At 39.5% G+C, this 19,995-nt stretch overlaps 3 protein-coding genes across 5 annotated transcripts in view; 1 reads left to right on the top strand and 2 right to left on the bottom strand.

Annotated features, from left to right (window-relative positions):
* The window catches only part of tp73 (tumor protein p73), a 31,831-nt gene extending 27,034 nt beyond the window's left edge, over positions 1 to 4,797 (bottom strand). The window contains exon 1 of the mRNA XM_017417764.3: positions 4,624 to 4,797. Coding sequence (XP_017273253.1) covers positions 4,624 to 4,655 — 32 coding nt within the window. The 5' untranslated portion in view covers positions 4,656 to 4,797. The remainder of the gene's footprint in view (positions 1 to 4,623) is intronic.
* wrap73 (WD repeat containing, antisense to TP73) lies at positions 2,791 to 14,807 on the top strand. Its single transcript, XM_017417766.3, has 13 exons — positions 2,791 to 2,947; positions 3,486 to 3,573; positions 3,681 to 3,833; positions 4,783 to 4,899; positions 10,006 to 10,078; positions 11,630 to 11,733; positions 12,096 to 12,182; positions 12,907 to 13,041; positions 13,131 to 13,208; positions 13,292 to 13,394; positions 13,480 to 13,605; positions 13,726 to 13,917; positions 14,319 to 14,807. Exons 2-13 carry the CDS (start codon positions 3,505 to 3,507, stop codon positions 14,429 to 14,431), a joined length of 1,350 nt encoding a protein of 449 aa, XP_017273255.1. The 5' UTR covers positions 2,791 to 2,947; positions 3,486 to 3,504; the 3' UTR covers positions 14,432 to 14,807.
* A 111-nt stretch (positions 14,808 to 14,918) lies between these two features.
* On the bottom strand, positions 14,919 to 19,218 carry tprg1l (tumor protein p63 regulated 1-like). Of its 3 annotated transcripts, none has more exons than XM_017417566.3 (6): positions 18,845 to 19,216; positions 18,640 to 18,731; positions 18,483 to 18,533; positions 18,255 to 18,380; positions 17,560 to 17,695; positions 14,919 to 17,099 (listed from the first exon to the last, which is right to left on the bottom strand). In XM_017417566.3, exons 1-6 carry the CDS (start codon positions 19,073 to 19,075, stop codon positions 16,905 to 16,907), a joined length of 831 nt encoding a protein of 276 aa, XP_017273055.1. In that variant the 5' UTR covers positions 19,076 to 19,216; the 3' UTR covers positions 14,919 to 16,904. The 3 variants fall into 3 exon arrangements, with proteins under 3 accessions (XP_017273055.1, XP_017273054.1, XP_017273056.1); XM_017417565.3 differs by having other exon boundaries at positions 17,542 to 17,695; positions 18,845 to 19,215; XM_017417567.3 differs by lacking the exon at positions 18,255 to 18,380 and having other exon boundaries at positions 17,542 to 17,695; positions 18,845 to 19,218.
* Positions 19,219 to 19,995: the final 777 nt, after the last annotated feature.

The following is a 19,995-nucleotide window of genomic DNA, read 5'->3' as shown; positions in this document are numbered from 1 at the left end:
CACACACACACACACACACACACACACACCATCCAGGTGTGATCACACTCATGTAGCCCCAGCGAGGTGGCACGAGGTACCAGGGGGCCTGAGCGTGCCCAGACCTGCCTCACTCATCATCATCATCATCCTCTCATTCCGAGGGGAAGCGTCTCCTCCTAAAGTCTGAGCCTCCCATCCTCCCATCCTCCCATCCTCCTGTCCTCATGTCCTCTTTCCAAACAAAGACTCCTCCACAGCTCTGAGACGCTCACCGCTCAAACATCGCAGCTTTACCGAAACTCACACAAAAAAGGAGCTAAACTAAAAGCAGGCCTACTGAATCAGCTGATGGACGGATGTCTCGAGCGTCCACTTTTAGTCTCTTTTGTCTCCAGCTTGAATGTGCCGCAGCTGATCGCATTCCGCGGGTTAGAACGTTTTAAAGTTTCTTAGTGGGCCACATTCACAGCTGCGCAACAGCGTCGCATCTCCTTAGTAACTGACCCCTTCTGCAGGAGGAAAACTGTGGCAAAGGTGCACGACTTCAAGCACGCACGCTGTAAATACAAGTAAATACGCGCATAACCTTAATGATTTCACAAATTCTCCGAATTTTCGAAAGGTGACAATTAGTCCCATCTGTGGCTCTTATATTATCTGTTCAGAACAGCTCACTTTGTTCTGAATCGATTAAAGATACGGAGCTTCTAGTAAACAGACACGGTGATGTCATGACTGCTGAACGTGCGCTGATTTTCTTCTGTCCCTTAAACCGGGTTTATAGAGAGTTTTCTTTTCTTTTTTTATTAATTCCTGTAATTCTGTCAGATTGGCTGCAGTTCCCGCGGTTCCCCGGGTATCTGCCGCCGCAGAAACCAGATTAGAACAGAAACAAATGAGCCGGCAGAATTCTGCAGTTTAACAGAAAGAAAAATGCAAAACAACAAGTCAGGGTATTTTAATAATTTAGGAATTTTAACAGTTTCGTTTGCATCTGAAAATAATCAGATTTAAGCAATTAAATGTTATTGGCTTAAGAGTGAATCTGACTTTCAGTTAAGTTATATTTAAAGGAAAAATAGGAGACAGTGATAAGGCATTTGTTGAAATGCGCTCATTCTATAAATACTATTTCTATAATTCTACTTGATTTTGCAGTAACACGTCTGTGTCTGTTTTATACTGACTCCGTGCATAAAAAGAAAAAAAAGTCACAAATATATATTTTTATTGACTTATTTTTAAATTTAAACTTGCGCTTTTGCCAAATCCACCTGTCTCTATTATGCGTCTTCACTCCAGGGTTACAGCACCCATGACAACAAATAGGCTAGACACGCACCCTGCCCTCCCCAGGGCCATTTCGTACAAGAAAGTCAGTCTCAAAAGAGAGGAAATTAATTTTTTAAAAATTGTTTTAGACTTCATCCTTCTTGGGCCCAGGTGAATTATTCCACAGAGGAATGGGAGAAACCGTCGTCAGTGTTGAGAAAAATGTAGAACCTCTGGGTGCATCTTAAAACGAGTGAGATTTCCACAAATAAATTCAGCCAGTAAAAGCTATAAAATAAACCATTAGGTTGTAATTAATATAATTGAATATCGGTTTGAAACTAATATTTCATATCTGTATTTTGAAAGAATTTGCAGCTATTCAGTTTTTTTAATTCAATAAACTTGCCAGTAGAAAAATGATCTGAAAGAATATAACCAAATCTGATCTACATGGCGATAATTTATGAAGCTTATTAGACACGATCTTTTATCATTATGGGATTATTTCACAGCTCTGACAATAGATGAACAAATTTGATCAAGATAAATTTATAAAATCATTATTCAAGCCACGATATTCTGCAACAAAATAACTTGGTTTTAACATTTTTGCCTTTATATAGTTTGATTTAAAAGCGTATAAACAACTAATTATACTTTTTTCTTTCTAATTAAATGCTGACAAAAGAGCTTAAAAACCCTTTTAGGCCTAAATGATTACAAACTCCGCTCCTAATAAATAAGAAACTGGCCTACCTGAAGGTTATTCTCACTCCAATCCAAACACACAGGAATGATGTTGCGCCGAGCACCTGTCTGTTTATCGAACATGCCAAGAGAGTGACCCTCCATAAAAATAGCAACATGAACAAAAAGACAAAACAAAAAAAAACAAACAAAAAAAAACCCTCTCAAAGCAAATATTGACCAAATCTATGAGTGATAAGAATGGCGAAAGTTGATAGACTTTTCGGAGAAGCAATAATAACCGGAAACAAGGGAGGAAAACTGATTTGCATGCTCTTCAGAGAAGTGCTGGCTTTGCTGAAGGAGACCGAGGAGGATGTGAAGTGGTTTTTTTATGCGCTCAGGGAAGCAGAGAGGCGGTAGCGCGGTTTGGCCGCACACAAGCGGGAAACCCTTTCTGCTTAGAAAAATAATAATTAAAAAAAGATTGGGATGCATTTGATCAGAATTGACTGTTTCTTACTTAAACTTGGAGGCAGGCCGGTGTAAATATCAAAATGATTCCCCGTCTGGTCTAAATAAAACAAAAAAAATATAAAAAGAAAAGAAACAAGACTGAAAACTATAATAGCCTAACAAAACCGTTCTAAATTGAATTTAGCACGCTGCTAAATTCAAAACTAATTAGCCTATCAAGAAAAAAAAATATAATGTTGCTTAAATATATGTTATTAAATGTGGTACGTACGCACTGTTGAGCACGGACGCTGGAAACAAACAAAAAAGCAATATACTACATTACCCAGAATGCAGTTCACTACAGGAAGATGCTGATTGGACAGCTCCGCACGTCGGTTTACGTTCATACAAACATCCTGACAACAGTTGGATTAACACTGTGTGAATGCTACACTCTCATGGGGAGGTTAACTTTTCTGAATGGCTTTTAGAGCTTCTTGCATCCCTTTTTCAGTTATAAGAAGTGACGCTGTTGGTGTCAGAGGTAAGTGTTGCCAGAAATTTTGAATTATTTGACCGCTTTGCTTGCATGATGTTAGCCGCGCATGCTAGCCGAACGAGCCCATTGACATGTAGTTGAAAAGTTTACTTCGGGCTTGTGTGCGTTTTTGACCTCTTCCTAACTTACAGTTTAGTTGTGCTTGAAATAAGAAAACAAACGATCAACGAACAAATAAAATAAGGTATACCAAAGAGATTTACAATCGTTTTATGTGTGTTGTCTCCTACTAGCCAAGGGTTAGGGTATCTATTGTTGCTGACGTGTTGGAAATTGGTCTGTTAAAGGTTTTTGAATAAACAAAGTTTCTTTTTTTTTAAATTATTACACTTTTTTATGAGAGGAGACCCTTTTTGTCTCTGTGTTTTCAATCTGTCTTCTGGTGAAAACATATTTCTTTTTTGGACAAATGTCGCCATCACGCGGTAACACCTGGGAACTACAACAGCATATGTGTCAAATTAGTTTTTGTGTTAGTGTTTGTTTTAATGTGTAATGATAACTGCACGCTTTCTCTGTACAGGAACACTTGTGAATGTAAAATGAACTTCTCAGAGGTCTTTAAGCAATCAAACCAGCTTTGCAAGGTTTCCCCAAATGGGAAATATTTGGCAAGTATTTGAGTTTTTGTTGCCAGTTTAGTTTAATGCAGCAAGAATCTCCGATTTGTTTATGCAGGTTTTTCCTGACTTTTTTTTTCAATGAATGTGCTCCTCAGGCTACCTGTGTGCAGTACAGGCTAGTGGTACGAGATGTGAGCACCTTGCAAATCCTGCAGCTCTACACCTGTTTGGATCAAATATCCCACATGGAGTGGTCTTCGGACTCTCTCTTTGTGCTCTGTGCAATGTACAAGAGGGGCCTGGTACAGGTGAGTTTAATCCTATATTATATTTCTTGCTTTTCTGGGAGAAAAGTCTAATATTTAGAAATGCCTTTTCATATAGTTTATCTATTATAAATGGAATACGGGTTGGTAACAGTCGTATTTCAGATTGAAATGTTTCAAAGTTATGGTCAAGGTGTTATTCTATGTTATACTATATAAACAGGGAAAGAAAATATCCACATCCCAATCAGAGCGTTTTGATTGTGAGAGATTAGTCTCTTTTACATTAATGTAGAATTCACTAAATCAGCAGTGTGTACCTCACTCAGTAAGTTGGTGCTGGTACTGATTAAACAGTCTTAATTTATGATTTTATTATATTTTTGTCAATTAGATGGAATCGAAATTAAATTTTACTTTATTCAGTCCCATAGGAATTGTTTATTTGAACACATACATTGCACAAAAGATCACAAAACAAACAAACAGTCTTGATCCAGTGAGACCAAACCTGACTGTTGTTTTAAAGAAAACTTAGTATTTAACACACACCATAACAACATGATTACATTCATTTTTCTGATATTAACAGGAACTTTTCATTCAGAATTTCTACATTTACATGTATCATTATGCTTTTATTCTTCAAGTACTTTTAACACTATCCTTCTTAATTTGTTTTAGATAACTTGAAAGCAATAAAATGTTTATTCATCAAATTAAAAAACAACGTCTTAAATCACAGACAGAACTTAAAATAGTTGCTGTTATTCCAAAAGTGTCAGATTTTCTGGTTTTTGCAACGTGTCATGCTCATCATATTGTGTCTTACCTTTGAGTGGGTACGCAGTGCCAGTCTTTCATGTTTTCTGATTCTTAAATGTCTCTTTAATATGTAAAACAAAGTTCTGAAAGTTACAAGTTGTGCATGAGAGATGTCATCAAAAACTGCTGATCGCTGTCCATCTGTGCTTCTCTGTTCCGTCTCCAGGTGTGGTCACTCGAACAGCCCGACTGGCACTGTAAGATCGACGAGGGCTCAATCGGACTAGTCTCCTCGCGCTGGAGTCCAGATGGACGTCACATTCTTAACACCACCGAGTTCCATGTAAGTGCGAAGGTGGTCTGTGCACATGTGCATGCATTCAGGCACATGGAAGTGTTTTTTTTTTTTATGCGGATGCTTGTCTGGTTTCAACTGTTGCTGGCCCGTAAGGAAGGGAGACCTGAAAATAGCCAGACACCAGAGCCTTTCTTGACTGCGTGTACATCCCCCTCCTGCTGCATGTATTCAGCCTGATTTCATTCTTCCCCTCCTGTTAGCGTCCTGTCATACATGTGTCTCAAGTGCCTTTTAGACATGAGCGCAATGTGTATCTGCCTCGTTATTTCCCCTGGTACTAAGTCCTTTAAATGATGTTAAATAGGCAATAAACTCGACAGAGCTAATTCAACTAATAGGGAGCAGAAATAAATATATACATGACTGGTAAAACAACAGTTATCCAAACAACTCTAGACAAAAAAAGGTTTTCATCAGCTCGACTGAACTGCCTTCGTAAATTCATTAATCTGCTGTCGCAAAGTGGTCTTATTGATCACAATGCTTTTCTTTACCTCTTCATTAAATAGAAAGGGAAAAAGAAATGGTCTTATCAAATAAACTTAACCTTTCTGGTATATATATTTAAAAGCTGAGCTTAAAAAGGTTGGTTAAAAACAAACAGAAAATTCTAAAAATGTAAACTTCTGCGTGCATTGTGATTGTGAAACAGCTGATGGGAGGTATTGAGCTGAAGCAGTATTTCAAAAAGATTTTGAGATGGATCAAGTTTTAATACCAAATGACAGAACAATAAAGCAGCTGGCCTGTTTGTTTGCACCCTCTACAGGGGTCCTCATGGAGACTGATTTATTTGTTTGCTTGTTTATTCATTTATTTGTACTTCTCTGCATTTACTTCTAAGTTTTTGAGTTGTTCAACTTATATAGTTTGAGGTCTTTCTTTTTAATGCATTTTATGAATCAGTGAATTATGGTCTCAGTTCCATTCTATGTGTGGAGAGCATTTTTACATCTTTTACACCCTGTTATAGAGACGCTTAAACAATGTTTCAACATATTTTGACATCACACGTCTTTAACATTTCAAATGTCAAAACTGTTTACCCAAGTATAGACGTAGATATGATAATTAAAAGTTAAAAAAAGGTGTTAGGAAGTGAAATGATCTTGTTGATAGAAAGCAGTTCAGACCCAAACATCAAATCCAGTCCAGTAGTGATAAATGGTGAACCCAAATTGTATTTCTGGACAGATAGAAGTTGTGCGTATGTGTCATTTGTGAAATTCTTACATAGAGTTCATTTTACATGACAAACCTATTTGCATATTTGTAACTAGATATGTGCAATTCCAGTTCCCTAAATACCTGGAATCGGAATGATATATATTTATCTCTGCCTGAAAGGTTATGTGATTGATTAGCATTAAACTCTTCCCAGAGGTGCGGCTCAGCCCAGCTTAAAAATAATTCACTTTTGATGTGGATTTGGATCTGCGTCTCTTTCTTTTTGTGTGTGTGTGTGATCGGAGAGGAAAACAGCCTTGTGCTGATCTTTGTAGTTTATTCAGCTTCCAAAAACAACTCAGTGAAGCCCGGAGGTGTTGAGTGCGGTTTATGGAAGTCGGCAAAACTACACCCAGACTAATAAAAGACGTGTTTAGTTCTCTTTCTGTGCCTCCCGATTCCTGTTTTGTATCGAATCCCTAGCAGGCAAGTGTTGTAATGGGTGAGAGACATAGCAGCTCCTCTGAGGCTGTGTGGAATATGACGGGGCACCACGCGAGGCCACGTCTGTCATGCTAAACCTGACTCCACGACTCATCCGACAGGTGCTGTGGTCGGGGAAAGAGTGCAGGGAGGGCAAGTGTCTGTGGCATGTCTTCTTTTGTGTCTGTGTGCATCTTTCAAGAAACAACAAAACGGAACGAGATGGAAAAATGCCATTCCTTGCAAAGCTATTTTATCCACCCAGAACAACAAAGCTCAGGTCGTCTGCAGCCTGATTGTGGATTTGCTTGCAGTCGTGGTGTAACTGAACACGTGTGTGATCTGTGATCGTAATTATCGTGTCATTCCATGCCTGTTTTGAGCAGCTTACTTTTATCAGCGTAATGCTGTGACAGGCCGATCAACAGATAGTTTTCTGATCTATTAAACTGTCACTTGGTGAAGCAATATCTTCAACAGCTTTCTTTCGGCTTCTCGTTTCCTTTGAGTTACATCATAAAACATTGACGTTAATCCACTTTGGTCAAAGTACTTTAATGCGTTTTGTCCAATGAAGGACATAGTTTATCAATGTGAGTTTTAAACATGACTCCATTTTTTTTTTAAATTGAGGTTTGATAATATTTAAAACTCTAAATAGATTTGAAGTAATGTTAATTGTTGGTTGTAGTTAAAAAAATTGTAGGCAGTATTTTTTGTTACATCTGATTTAATTGTCTTTAAATTGTCATTTTTGTTGCAGAAATAAACTCACATTGCTTTTATGAGTCAGTGGAAATGAGATCTTTCCTCTGACACAAATGTATTTTAAGGGTAATGCAAGAGTTAAAAAAATAAAAATTCTCGCTCTTTCGGAACCTTCAGTGTGTCAGTAAATAGATGCTGCTAACTTAGTGCTTCCTGATTATATTTGTAGTGAAGTTTGCCGTACCAAAGTGAAATAATAAATAGCAGATGGTTGCCAAGGAGCCGACTGAACTTATTTTCACCCCAACCCAAAATTTCATTAACACCGGTGTTTGTGTGGAGCTTAAATTTCAGCCCCACTCATAAACAGCTTGCTATATTAACTTGTTTAGTGACAGCTGCCCGAGGTCTGCACCATGCCTTTGTGTAAGTGTTTGTCTGTCTATGTGCTGGTAAATCTGCTTAGTTGGCAGTGAGTTCATCCCGCTTTCTTTTGTTTTGTTTCTTTCTTTTCAACTCAAACCAGAATATCTTACAGTCTTTACTAATTTTTTTTTTGTTTTGGTACACCTGACACAGCAGTAGAAAAGTAGCATATTTGTCTCTTCTTAAGGGCAGCCCTGGACAGACTATAACTGAGCACTGTTACTTGTTAAAAAGCTCCAAATTCAAAAGTTTATTGTGCAGATTGCGAAACAGATAAGAACAGCACGAGACAATAGATTAGATTTCTCCAGCCTGCTTGAAATAATGTAAAATATGTTCCTTAAAGGCTTGATTTTAGCTACTTTTTATTTGGTAGAAGTTATAGAACCACTATTTCAGGATGGCGCCATATCAATAATTTACTAGAAAGTTACAACTTAGCCTGTGTTGTCTATTTGAATTCCAATCATTCAGACGAGGACCGCACAGAATACCATCCACACATCCATGTTAATCCGAGTGGAAAAACTTCAGTCAAGGTCACTGCCGAGGTTGACTTCTTTAATGGTTTTTTTACGTTGTTGGGATCAGATTAGCAGTAGCAGTTTTGGCTGGGACAGCTGAAGCTTTGCATTGTTGGCAGTTCTGCTACTGTTAGCCGAATAGCGGCAGCTGATGCAAGGCAACGTGGGACAATAGCTTGTTCATACTCTTTGTAAGCTACGAGAGATTCAGGTTCTTTTGTAAAAGTATGCGACTGTAAGGAGAAATGGGATATTTGAGTCTGAGATAAAATGGAATCTCGTATTTAGAATGAATAGGTTACAAATTTGGCTTTTCTCACACTTCAAGTTCCAACACCCGCAGTCACAAGCCGTTCCTCAACTTTACTAAGGATGCTTCATCTCAGCTGCAGCTTTACCAACCAAGGATCTAATTGCGTACCACCCCCACATGGAAAAGCATCTCCGACTTATTTTCCTTACAGCACTTTTATTCCAGCCAGTTTAAAGTTACACTCCCTTCTCGTCGCGGTGATCACTCCGCACCCCCTGCGTGGCGGATTCAAAGCATCTAAGTGGAAGTGTGTGGTGTTTGAGCAGTGTTGACACTGGTTGTCATGGCAGATTGTTTGAGGGGAAGTCCAGAAAGTGTGCAGTGAGGTGTTATTGGAAGACCTACACAGCTGGGTGTCTCGACTGAACAGAAGGGTCAACGCTTCAGGCCACTTAGGTGACAGACTTGGAACTGTTAAAGTATCTGTGTGGACACGCTGATGAAAAGCTGCTCGCATTGCTGGTTTTAGCTTGGCACATTCCCAAATAAAAATACTCAATTAGGGCTAGGCTCTTTTTTTTTTTTAAGAACAATATTTCTTGAAAATATATCTTTCTGCACTGAGTATCTGTATGGGATAAAGGCTCTCAGCTTGTTACTGGTGAGGACAACTCTGTGTGTTTACACCAACTCACAGCGAAGACCCCACCAATTCTGCAACAACCAATTCTTTTTTTCATTAAAGGAAAGACCCCAGCTTTTCAAACTGCTCTGTAATTAATAATTTCCTGACCTGTAGCTGCCAGTCTTTTTGTTAGGAAGCTTTCTGAGTGCTGGGCACGTGGTTCCTTTGTTATGCAGACTTGTGGGCAGATAGTTATTTTGTCAGTCCACACACCACTTGCTGGCTAGTGCACAACTTGCTGTTAATTGGCCACACTTGTAGCAAACATGTCTTATATTACATCTTGGCTACAGAACAAACTGATCTAAATTTTCTGCCCTGTGTTCAGATACTGTTTTCGATTTGTTCATTTAGTGTGTCCTCAGCTTTTACTTTCCAGTAATCAACTCTTTTGGCTCCTGGGACTCTTGTAGAGGTTTTGTGGCTGATAACGCTCCACACTTCTTGACCATACCTTCATTAAATGTCCAGTGTCCCCTGTAGGGATCAATCTTTTCAAAGCACGACAGTCTGTCTATAACCATTTGAATGCCTGGTGGTTCGTACGAGGCTAACATTCGTCTGGCTCTCCATTACTGAAAGATGTGTTGTAATTTGGAAAGTTTAGTGCCCTGTTTGAGTTTTTAGCATTCTGTTAAATTCCTCTGGCCATATTCAGCACTCATTAAGTCCTTGCGTCACTTATGAAAGATGAGTGGTAACATAAAGCTCATATAGACAAAGAAGTGAGATAGCTCTTAGATGGATTATTGTATTTACAGTATTTTTGCTTGTTATGACTTTTGTCACAGTTTACTAATTGACAGTGTTTTTTTTTTCTTCTTTTTCCTCTGTTTCTGTGACAGCTGAGAGTTACTGTCTGGTCCCTGCGCACCAAAGCTGTGTCTTACATCAAGTATCCCAAAGCGTGTCAGAAGGGTGAGTATGAGAATGGTATTATGGATATATACAGAACGTAGAGCCGGAGTACCTGAGGACAGGGTCAGCTGAGTGCCTTGGCGTGCCTCATTAATCACATACCGCTCTTTACCTTGTGGCACAGCTCAGGACATGCAGTCAGACTGTTGTCCTCTCTGCTGACAGCTGTGCCCCTCTTCAGTAAATGGGACATGCTCGTCATAACTGAGCTGTCAGCGAGAAGTGGAAATATGATTGTCCCAGACTCTCCTCGTTTTCCACATGTAATACTATGCCCCCGTGCGATGCGTTTATCTTCAGCGCTGTCATATAAATGATTTGGCCATGGTAGCTGCATGCCGCAGACTTTATGGTGCCAACGAATCAGATAATTACATTGAATGAAAAACACTAAACACCACAAGGTAGTGTAATTCCTTATCAGCGAAGACGGTTGGTGTTTCCCAGTCAGTACGTGGAAATGTTTTAATCAAAGAGAAAAATGCTTCTCATGGGTTTTTTATTCTGCTTCTGTGACTGAACCTTCTGTGAAAAATCTACATTTCATTGCCTGTTAAAACAGAAAGCCGATTATTTAAAAGCTCTAAATTTCATCCATGCTTCATTTTCGGAGCATTGCGGTCTCTCTGAGCAGTTACAGAACCATAAACCAATAAACAGTCAGTTGACTGCGGCTGTTATGGAAACATTATAAGAGCTTGACGAAACTTGTAATTTATGCTACGAATCAAAGGGGGTCAGATTTTCGATCTTCTGAAAACGCTCACTGTATCTCATGACACAGTTTTGAACTATAACAAAGTTTTAAATAATTTTATTACCAGCGTGACAGCTAGGCTGGTGTTAATTTCAACTTGTGACCTGTGGATTCCAGGAGGGGGAGTGAGTCTGGCTGTGTGACACAGCAGCTGGAACTGATTGTTACTATTTAAAGTTTTAAGTAATGGTGTGTGCAGGACTTATGAGTTGTAAGTGTCTTACCTGCAGCAGATCATCAGTTGATAGTCACAAGGTTTTACCTATAAATTTATTTTTATTAGAACAATTTATAGACTCTAGTTGTTAGGTTTTTATTTTCTATTTAAAATATAAATGTGTCTAATATGTGCTACATGCACTTTAAAGTCCATCAAGAAAGACACACATCTCCAAAATGCTCCTATAACTGCAAAATGTGGTTCTTTGGAGAAGTTTTATTTTTTGTCAAGATGTGTTTTAGACAGATTTTATTAACACAATAATGTTAAACCTCCTAAAATTGCAGCTGCAACACTGGACATGCGTGGAAGTTTCCAAATGAGGGCCAAATAAACGGGTGTGTCCCAACAACTTGTGGACATGTTGGATAATGTTATCCCATCACAGCAGCCTCCATTTTTGTTGATTGATTGTAATTTGTTTACAAGAAAATGTAGCTAAAAGCAACCTCTCTGGTGTCAACAGAATAATTAATCTTTCTGTCACATCGAGTTATATGTAACTCTTTCACTGAATGAAGTATTAATGCACTTTAAATCTGGGCTTATGGTAAAATGTGTTTTTCATACACAGGTATAGACTTCAGCAGAGACGGATGCTATCTGGCCTTGGCTGAACGCCGTGACTGCAAAGACTATATTAGTGTATTTGTGTGTGATGACTGGCATTTACTCAGGGTAAGTTTTCATGTTTTTTTTCTTTCATCTATTTCTTATTTATTTAAATGACTTAATGTTTAAGAAAGATAGACAAATTCAAAAAGTAAAATACAACATGCTGTTCCAGATCGTTAAAGGGATCATTTGGGTGTTTTAAAATGGGGTTCTGTTGAGCTAATTTCTGTCAGTATCTTGCAGTAAACAGCTGTCAGAAAATGTTCTCATGGAGTCAAACAGCCATCTAAAACAACAACAAACCTTAAAAGTTTTAAGCAAATGTTGTTTAAAAGCCTTTTACACTGCGTGACTTTTACATCGGAAAATTATTTATTTGCTTTATTTGGACTTAAATGTAATTCACCTTTTTTTTTTTTTTACAGCATTTTGAGACAGAAACGCAGGACCTTGCAGGATTGGAGTGGTCTCCCAACGGCTGTGTGCTGGCAGTGTGGGACAGCTGTCTGGAGGTTGGTCAACAACAAGGATTTAACAACTGAAGACACAATCGTTATTTCTTTTGCCTTTTGTGAACATGAACTTTGCTCTGGGGGTCCACACTCAGGCCATTCTCACACATGGACACCAAACTCTGCCCTAACAGAGAGAATGCAGAGTGTGGTTTCTCAGGAGGCAGATCAGGATGCAAAAAGTATGCTGTAAAAAATCACTTTTACAGTCATCTGAATGATAGATGAGGTTTCCTTTCAAATAAATATCACTTGTATTTGGAAGTATCCAAAATAAATGAAGAGTATTGTCAGTGAAATACACCATACATGTCAGCAGAATATACAGTATAATACAGCAAGTTTTATAACAAACGTGCTATAATGTAGAGGGTTACCGCAATAGTTTAATTTTAAAGGCCTTTTTGGTGTGTACACTTATGGAATTTATTACCATAAAAATACAAATACATGTAAGCAAATCTACAAGATAAACACAATAATTTATTGATCTGCCCAGGGAAAATGTCCAAGTTCCAAAATAACAGATGTTTGATAAGACTTAAAAATCAATGTACTGGTTAAAGTGTAAGAGGCTCAAAAAATCTACTGTTCTTGTGTGAGTTTTTCCAAACACTGAGAGAGATTTGTGATATCAGAGTTAAGGTTTAAAGACACACTCAGGATAAATGTTTTAGCACCAGCTTAAGTGTGGTTGTTTGATGAGTGTGTGTCTTGTCCACAGTACAAGGTGTTGCTGTATTCTTTGGATGGCCGGCTGCTGTCAACCTACAGTGCCTACGAGTGGTCCCTGGGTGTAAAGACTGTGTCCTGGAGCCCCAGCAGCCAGTTCCTGGCTATTGGCAGCTATGATGAGAAAGTATTAATAGTCTTATTAGATATGTTAGTCTTCTATCTTGCTATAGTTTTATTTTTTTTAAATGATAGATTCTTATATCTTAATGTCAGGTGCGTATTCTCAACCATATCACATGGAGGAAAATAGTCCAGTTTGAACATCCTGCAACCATCGACAACACAAAAGCTGTGAGTATTATTCAGCCCTCATGATGAACCTCAAATGCGTTTTAATTTTTCTGTTTAAAGTTTATAAACTATTTGCTGTTTAGACTGTGTATAAGGAAGTGGAAAGAAGGCCGGCTGTGCCCAGTGATGAGCTGTTGCTGCACAACATCACAATGGGCTCCACACTTTTCAACACCCAGAGCAAATGTAGGCCAGCAGTTTTTGTTTTGAAATCAGTATTTACCTGACTTCAAGTAACCTTGTTTTTCTGTTGCTGAACTTCTTCATCCAGATGAGATCTGTGAACTGCCTGTTCAAATTCCTCTGGTCAAACCAGAACCAGACAGAGCCAATCCCAAAATAGGCGTCTCTGTTTTAGCGTTCAGCTCAGACAGTCGCTATCTAGCTACCAAGAATGGCAAGTATTAACGGTTCCATTACCTTTTTTGTGTTAACCCGTCTTTCTGACAGTGCTAAAATCTAACAACACAGTCTTTAAACTGAGAGTAGCTGCGAATGTGCATTTCTGTCACTGTAGACAACATGGCCACTGCTGTGTGGGTGTGGGACGTGCAGAAGATGAGCCTGGAGGCCGTGCTGGAGCAGACATCAGCTGTTCGCTGCTTTCAGTGGGACCCCCAACACCCCCGGCTGGCTCTGTGTACGGGCAACAGCAAACTCTACCTCTGGTCCCCGGGAGGATGTGTTTCTGTTCAAGTCCCAGCTGAAGGTAACGTGCTTGAGTTATAATAATTACAATGATTAAAGTAGTCATTTCATGCAGGAAAATGAATTCTGGGCAGACTGAAAGTGTTGCTAATGATTGTGCTTGATGTCCTAACTTAAATAGTGTCTAAATCCTGTACTGTATAAAGCAGTTTTAAATGTTGTGTGCTCATGTTTATAAGCTGTATTCACATTGTGCTGATGTGGGTTGTCACCTTTTGTTAAAGCCATTTGTTACCCGTACAGAATGTTGTGCTTTTTAATTGATTCCTTTGAAGATACTATAATGTTCACTGCATACAAGTCCAGAGCACAGTTTAATTTGAACTCTATAGTTTTGTTTCCTCCTCAGACATACGTGTGAATGCACTGTGCTCACTGTTATCCTTCTTTTTCTCCCACCAGGTGGTTTTCAGGTCCAGTCTCTGATGTGGCACTGCAGCGGAAACTCTCTGATCCTGCTCGGAAAGGAGCAGCTTTGTTTGTGCTACATGGAAACCGAGCAGGAAGAACAATAAAATGCACAGCATTTCTTCAGAGAGACTTCACAGTTCAGGTTTATGAAGCCTTACATTTGTACTTAGATGTAAACCAATGAAAACACTCCTGAAAATCTCTTATGCTGGAATATAGCTACTCACCAAGGTTTTGAGCCCTCCAGAACAAGTTACAGGAATGATTATTTTTGTCTCAAAATGTAGAAAGCAGGACATTCCTATGAAGAAATTTTGATAAATATTTGTTAAACAAATAGGCACTAAAGCACTAGTTGCAGACACTGTGAGATTAGGTTTACAAGATGTAATGATGTCATTGTAGTCTTTGTCTAACTATATATGTGTATTTTTATGAAATTGTGTGATTATTATGAATAAAGTTGTTTCATAAATAATACTCCTTAAACAGGGTTATTTAAGTGTTCTTATCTAAACCAACAAGTCAGTGAAGCCAGACCTTATGTAAATAAATCTTACGGTGTTGATATTACAAACACGTGACACATCACAAATTCAAGTAGACATTTATTTTTTTTCCATTGAGGCTGCTGTGCTGCACAAACGAAGAGCAGAAACAACATTTTTAAATACTCCTGACTTGGCAAGTACATTATTTTGGCGAAGCTTTTGTGCATTCGTTTAATGAAAAGAAGCGCAGATAAATAATCACTATTTACAACGTCACTCAAGATATTTTTAACAACGACGACAACAAAAAAGTCTGTCATGCAAATTCATGCAAGGAACATGCACATGTTCAAAAAAAAGGTTGTGCTGTGGGACTTTTTTTTCTGTTTTTGGTTTGTGTTGCATGGCATCAAGCTTTGTAACCTTTGGTTGGACTGTAATGTTCTCTGCCTGACCCCCCACCTCACCCTCGTCTATAAGCTTATGAAATGTCAGAACATTTAAGTACAAACACTTAATTTTTCATCGAGATCTTGTGGGGTGTCAGACTATTACATAATTAAGGAACTCTTCAAACAAAAAGACAAGGTTTTCAAAGTAATACTGTAGAAGACATCTCTGCAGTCTTGAGCCTCCTTTCTTCTTTCTTTCTGCTTGCAGCGAGCCAGGCTTTCTTCTAAAGTTTCGAGCAGTGGGTCTCCAGTCCTGCAAAATTATCCTTGGGATATTGTCTGTTTTTACTCTTTTCCAGTATTTATATCTCACCATTAAAAAAACAACTTTCTTTAAAAGTTATCAGGCCACTTGAACACTGACTCTGAATCTTTCAGGTTTAAAAAGTTCCTAAACTCGAGGGAAGGCCTGTGTTTTGTCTGCACAGCTCAGACAACTTAGCAAAGAACCCATAACCCACATTGCATCTTTAGGCATTTTACTTGTTAGTTGAAAAAAGTTACCAGATCAACTATTAGTTTCTGTCACGTCTTTAAATGGAATTTTTCCTTCTATAAAATGGTGTTTTAATGCCTACCACTTGCTGCTTTGTCTTTCAGTTGGCAGGTTTTTAATAGTTTTTTAAGAACACACAAGAAGATCTTTAGAAAAAGCTTTCTTTTAGTCCGTAAAATTATGCTTGACTTTCTTTCCTGCAACGAATGAAAAATATCTGAGAATAAATGTAAACCTTTGCAACAAGGTAGTAACAAACCACCCAAAGATACTGTATATGTCAACACATACCGGGGTTTCCCTTAAGTTTTATAAATTGTTGTTAAGTGACTAAACTAAACGAATGAAAAGGTGGCCAATGTCTAGAAAAAGTGTAGGTTTCTCAGGAAATGGAGAAAAACTGTTCCAAACCACTTTAAAAGATTACAAGAATGTCTGGCTCGCTGGAAGCTAAGAATAAAGGAAATGATGGGCTGACCTGAGACTTTTGAACAGACCATCAGTCGGTTACGCAGCTCCCTATTACAAGCAAAGATTAAATATGAGCATGGTCAACAAATCATGGGTTTAAAGTGTAACTTATTTCCTCTGCACAAGTCCCATTTGATGTCGAAAACGCCTGCATCCTCTGCACTGCACTTATGATGTGATTACATCATTTGTTGATATTCCACTGCAAGAGACTAGCAGTGGAATAATGCAATCATTTATTTCAAACAACATTATGAAATAACTGAAGCATAATTTTATCTAATGTGGTTCCATAGCTTTTTTTTTATGGCTGAGCTGTTTGGGATTTACTTCCTGCGACAAAAAGATTTAGTACTCAAACTCCAAATGTCATATGCGTTTTGACAATCTAAAGTTAGTTTATCTCCAGCTGTGTGGCAGATCTGTTTGCAGCTCTCTGATGGAAAGCAACTGAGGGCACAACGATACAAATGAGTCAACAGTCCATACGGCGCTGCCCACCTTTTACCCTCCTGCAGGCTGATCACGTGTTGGTCACACCAACGTAAGGAGGCGTGGACGCGTCATGGGCTCGACATACAAACAAACTGGTTACACCTTACACTGTAGTTTTCCTTCAAACGGCTTTGTCGTGTAACAGGGGCTTATCCCTAAGGAAAAGCAGAACTCAGAAGCCGATTTTGCCACGCGTCATGGAGTAGCCCAGCTTTGCTTCATTGTTGATGAAGGACATGATTCCCAGATAGGTCTCGATGAGCAGGGGCCTTTCCAGGATCAGGACACCGTTCGCCCGACCGGGGATGGGGTGCTCCTTGTGGGCTTTCTTCACTGCCTGCACCAGCTGGGTTCTGAAGTTGTCCAACTTGGGAAAAAGGAGGGATAAAACAACATGAAACACTTTCTTTTAAATATACTGTTTGTATTTTTATAAAACTAAGATAAAAAGGGTAATAGTTGGCAAATCCACTTATTGCATGAAATTACCAGGTCTGAATGAAAAGATGTTCCCAGGAACTGCCCCAAGTAGTGTCAGTAAGAAAAAGAACAGAGCCCTGAAGGTGCATGAATTACTTTCTTTGTTCCAGAGGATGACTTATACCATTAAGCAGCAATCACTCCATTGTTTCCAGTTGGCCTGTGACTGCTCGAGCGATGCTGCTGTTTATGCATGAACGAACTGGTCCACCAATGGGACTCATTGTCTCTTTGCTTACAATCCAAGCTATCAGTGCTGACATGTTTATCAAAAGCAATCTGTTAGACAGCTGACTTATCTTCGCTTCATGTAGTCCAACAGATCATACCTGGCAGAGAGAGGCTACCTTCTCATCAGCGTGGGACATGGGATGCTCTGTGAAGGTGGCGTAGGGCATGTCTGTGGACCAGGGGTTCCAGCGGTTTAAGAACGAAGCCCGGGGACGTTTGTCCCACTGGACACGAATCCCGTAACCCTCTCTTCTGCAAAACAACACAACAGTTCAACAGCAATGTGATTTCTGAGGATGTTCTTCATTCACGGATCTCCTCAAAAATTGGAGTTTTATTGTTTAGTATTTTACTGCTTTTCCCCCTTTCTTTGTCATAGATTTATATTTATATTAAAAAAATAATAATTATTATAATACATAAAAATAATACATAATTTCAGTGGTTTACAACTGAGAAAACACGCTGGAGTGACAATACATTCAAAATTACTCTTGTACCCTGGATGACTGGTATATTACACTTATCAGCCATAATATTATGACTACAGAAAAGTAAAGTGAGGATCACAGCTCAGCTTATTAGCCTGAAATGTTCTGCTGCAGCCTTTGCAACAGTTTACATGGATCTTGCATTTAAAGTTAACCCCATACTTAAACAATTGCACACACTACTCACACCCCTAGAGTGCCAGCCCCTGCTAGCAGGTCAGCAATAGGCTGCACAAAAGGTGCTTCGAAATGGCTCAAGAACACACACAATTGCACATCTCCTAAAGTATCTAATGATCTTCCCAACAACCTACACCTACTTGTTAAGGGATTTTGGTGGGAACTCAAATTCACCCACGGAGATGGTATCTACGGCGTTAAGGGAGATCCTGATAACTTGTTGACACAGCAGATTAATGAAGTCGTACTTGCACACCAGCAGAGACCTGCACACGAAACCAACATTTGCGTAATCGCATCGACATAAAGTGCCGCATGAATGGTGTACTCCCATAGTTACTTGGGTTAAACAAGACTAATGCACTCACCTATCAGTTATAAGGACAAGTCTCTCCTTCTCATTGTTCCAGTGGTCAACTCTGTAGAAAGCACAAAAAGAAAAGAAATCACAAGTTTTTTTACAGTTCACCCTGGTGTTTCAGTTGCTAATGCACAGCCACATGATGATGATGATGGGAGACTCACTCTGCCAGCAGCCAAACACTGAGCACCTCTCCGTCCTCAGATGGAAGAGCCACAGTCTGGATGTCACTCACAGCCTGCTCAATGGTACCTGGCTGAGATCAGCATCACACAACTGTCAATCATCAGCATCACCTCACAGAAGCCAGGACCCCCGTGTTCCCCCGCATCTCCGACAACACGGCCTGCCGACTCCGAGTGTACCTACCCTGAACACGAAGTAGTCCTTCACTTTAGCCTGCATCGTGGGGTTGTGCACGTGGAAAGGCGTTAGGGTTTGTAACGGGGGGCAGCAGGCCACGGAGGCTGCGTGTCCGAGGCTCCGTGCGGCGGCCTCCGGCGGCGTGAAGGCGACCTCCACCCCCTCCTCGGTCTCCGCGGGGTGGAGAACCGCAGCGCCCGGACTCTCCGGCTCCACCGTGTCGTTCAGCTGAAGCATGGCGAAGGAAACGACGTCTGTACGGGCTGCCGACAAGTGACACGAACTGTTAGGATAGAAAATGTCTCTCCCGGGACGCGGTCTCTCCCATAGCGAACGGATGTTTTGGTTGTGGGGGTAATGAGGAAGCAGTTCTGCACTTCCGCCTTGAGTTCCCCCCTCTTAAAGAGACACTCATCCAGATAATGGATGGTGTTTACATTCTTCTCTACAGTTATTTTAATTATATATTCGATTAAATTCCTTTTTACTCTGTATTGCCCGTTTCCTTCTTCAGATACCACAGCCTTCCCTTGTTTCAGCTTAAATCAGTTCATGTCTCTAATGCATCAAACCGGATTCTTCCAATGTTGTCCCATTAATTTGTAAGTTTTGGTGTCTCTGAATTATTATTTGACGTATGTGTACAGCTGTGAGCTGGTAAACATACTGAAACCCTTTAAAATTGATGGACTTGAGACCTGTCCAAGGTGTACCTCACCTCTCGCTCAATGACAGCTGGAGATAGACACCAGTTCCCAAAGACGCTGCACCCTCCTGGTTAATATACCTTTGTTTTGGCACTGGATGGGCCTCTTTACATATGTGTGTGTGTGTCTACTACATATATCAGACTAAGGAATGTAACAAAAATAGAAGAATTTTCCTTGTCCAGTTTAAAACTTGTAGTTCTTGTTTTATAGAAGTTGGTGGTTTGAAACTCTTCCTTCTGACCTGTGCAGCCTCAAACTCTGAGCAGAGAACTTTGCTCTTGGACAATCCAAGATAAAGAAACAGGTCAAAGTGCTTTATGGTGGCAGCCTGTAATCTGTGGACCTGTTTACCTTTTCACACAAGAACCCACCAGAACATTGATGGTTTTACATTAAATCTGAAAACCTTTTTCTTATTCTGGTTTAGCAATTAACAACAATTTCTTT

Source organism: Kryptolebias marmoratus, linkage group LG8 (genome assembly GCF_001649575.2).
Source record: "Kryptolebias marmoratus isolate JLee-2015 linkage group LG8, ASM164957v2, whole genome shotgun sequence".
Taxonomy (NCBI): Eukaryota; Metazoa; Chordata; class Actinopteri; order Cyprinodontiformes; family Rivulidae; genus Kryptolebias; species Kryptolebias marmoratus.
The sequence above is the reverse complement of the archived record's forward strand: the minus strand, read 5'-3'. Positions and strand labels throughout refer to the sequence as shown.

What these genes read in the sequence shown, in the direction of transcription:
- wrap73 (XM_017417766.3), top strand. Translation starts at nt 3,505, where the DNA reads ATGAACTTCTCAGAGGTCTTTAAGCAATCAAACCAGCTTTGCAAGGTT. An exon ending in TTAACACCACCGAGTTCCAT is followed by an intron (nt 4,900 to 10,005) that starts GTAAGTGCGAAG and finishes TTTCTGTGACAG; the next exon opens with CTGAGAGTTACTGTCTGGTC. An exon ending in ATGACTGGCATTTACTCAGG is followed by an intron (nt 11,734 to 12,095) that starts GTAAGTTTTCAT and finishes TTTTTTTTACAG; the next exon opens with CATTTTGAGACAGAAACGCA.
- tprg1l (XM_017417565.3), bottom strand. Translation starts at nt 19,075, where the DNA reads ATGCTTCAGCTGAACGACACGGTGGAGCCGGAGAGTCCGGGCGCTGCG. An exon ending in AGGACTACTTCGTGTTCAGG is followed by an intron (nt 18,732 to 18,844) that starts GTAGGTACACTC and finishes TGCTGATCTCAG; the next exon opens with CCAGGTACCATTGAGCAGGC. An exon ending in CTTGTCCTTATAACTGATAG is followed by an intron (nt 18,381 to 18,482) that starts GTGAGTGCATTA and finishes TTTCGTGTGCAG; the next exon opens with GTCTCTGCTGGTGTGCAAGT.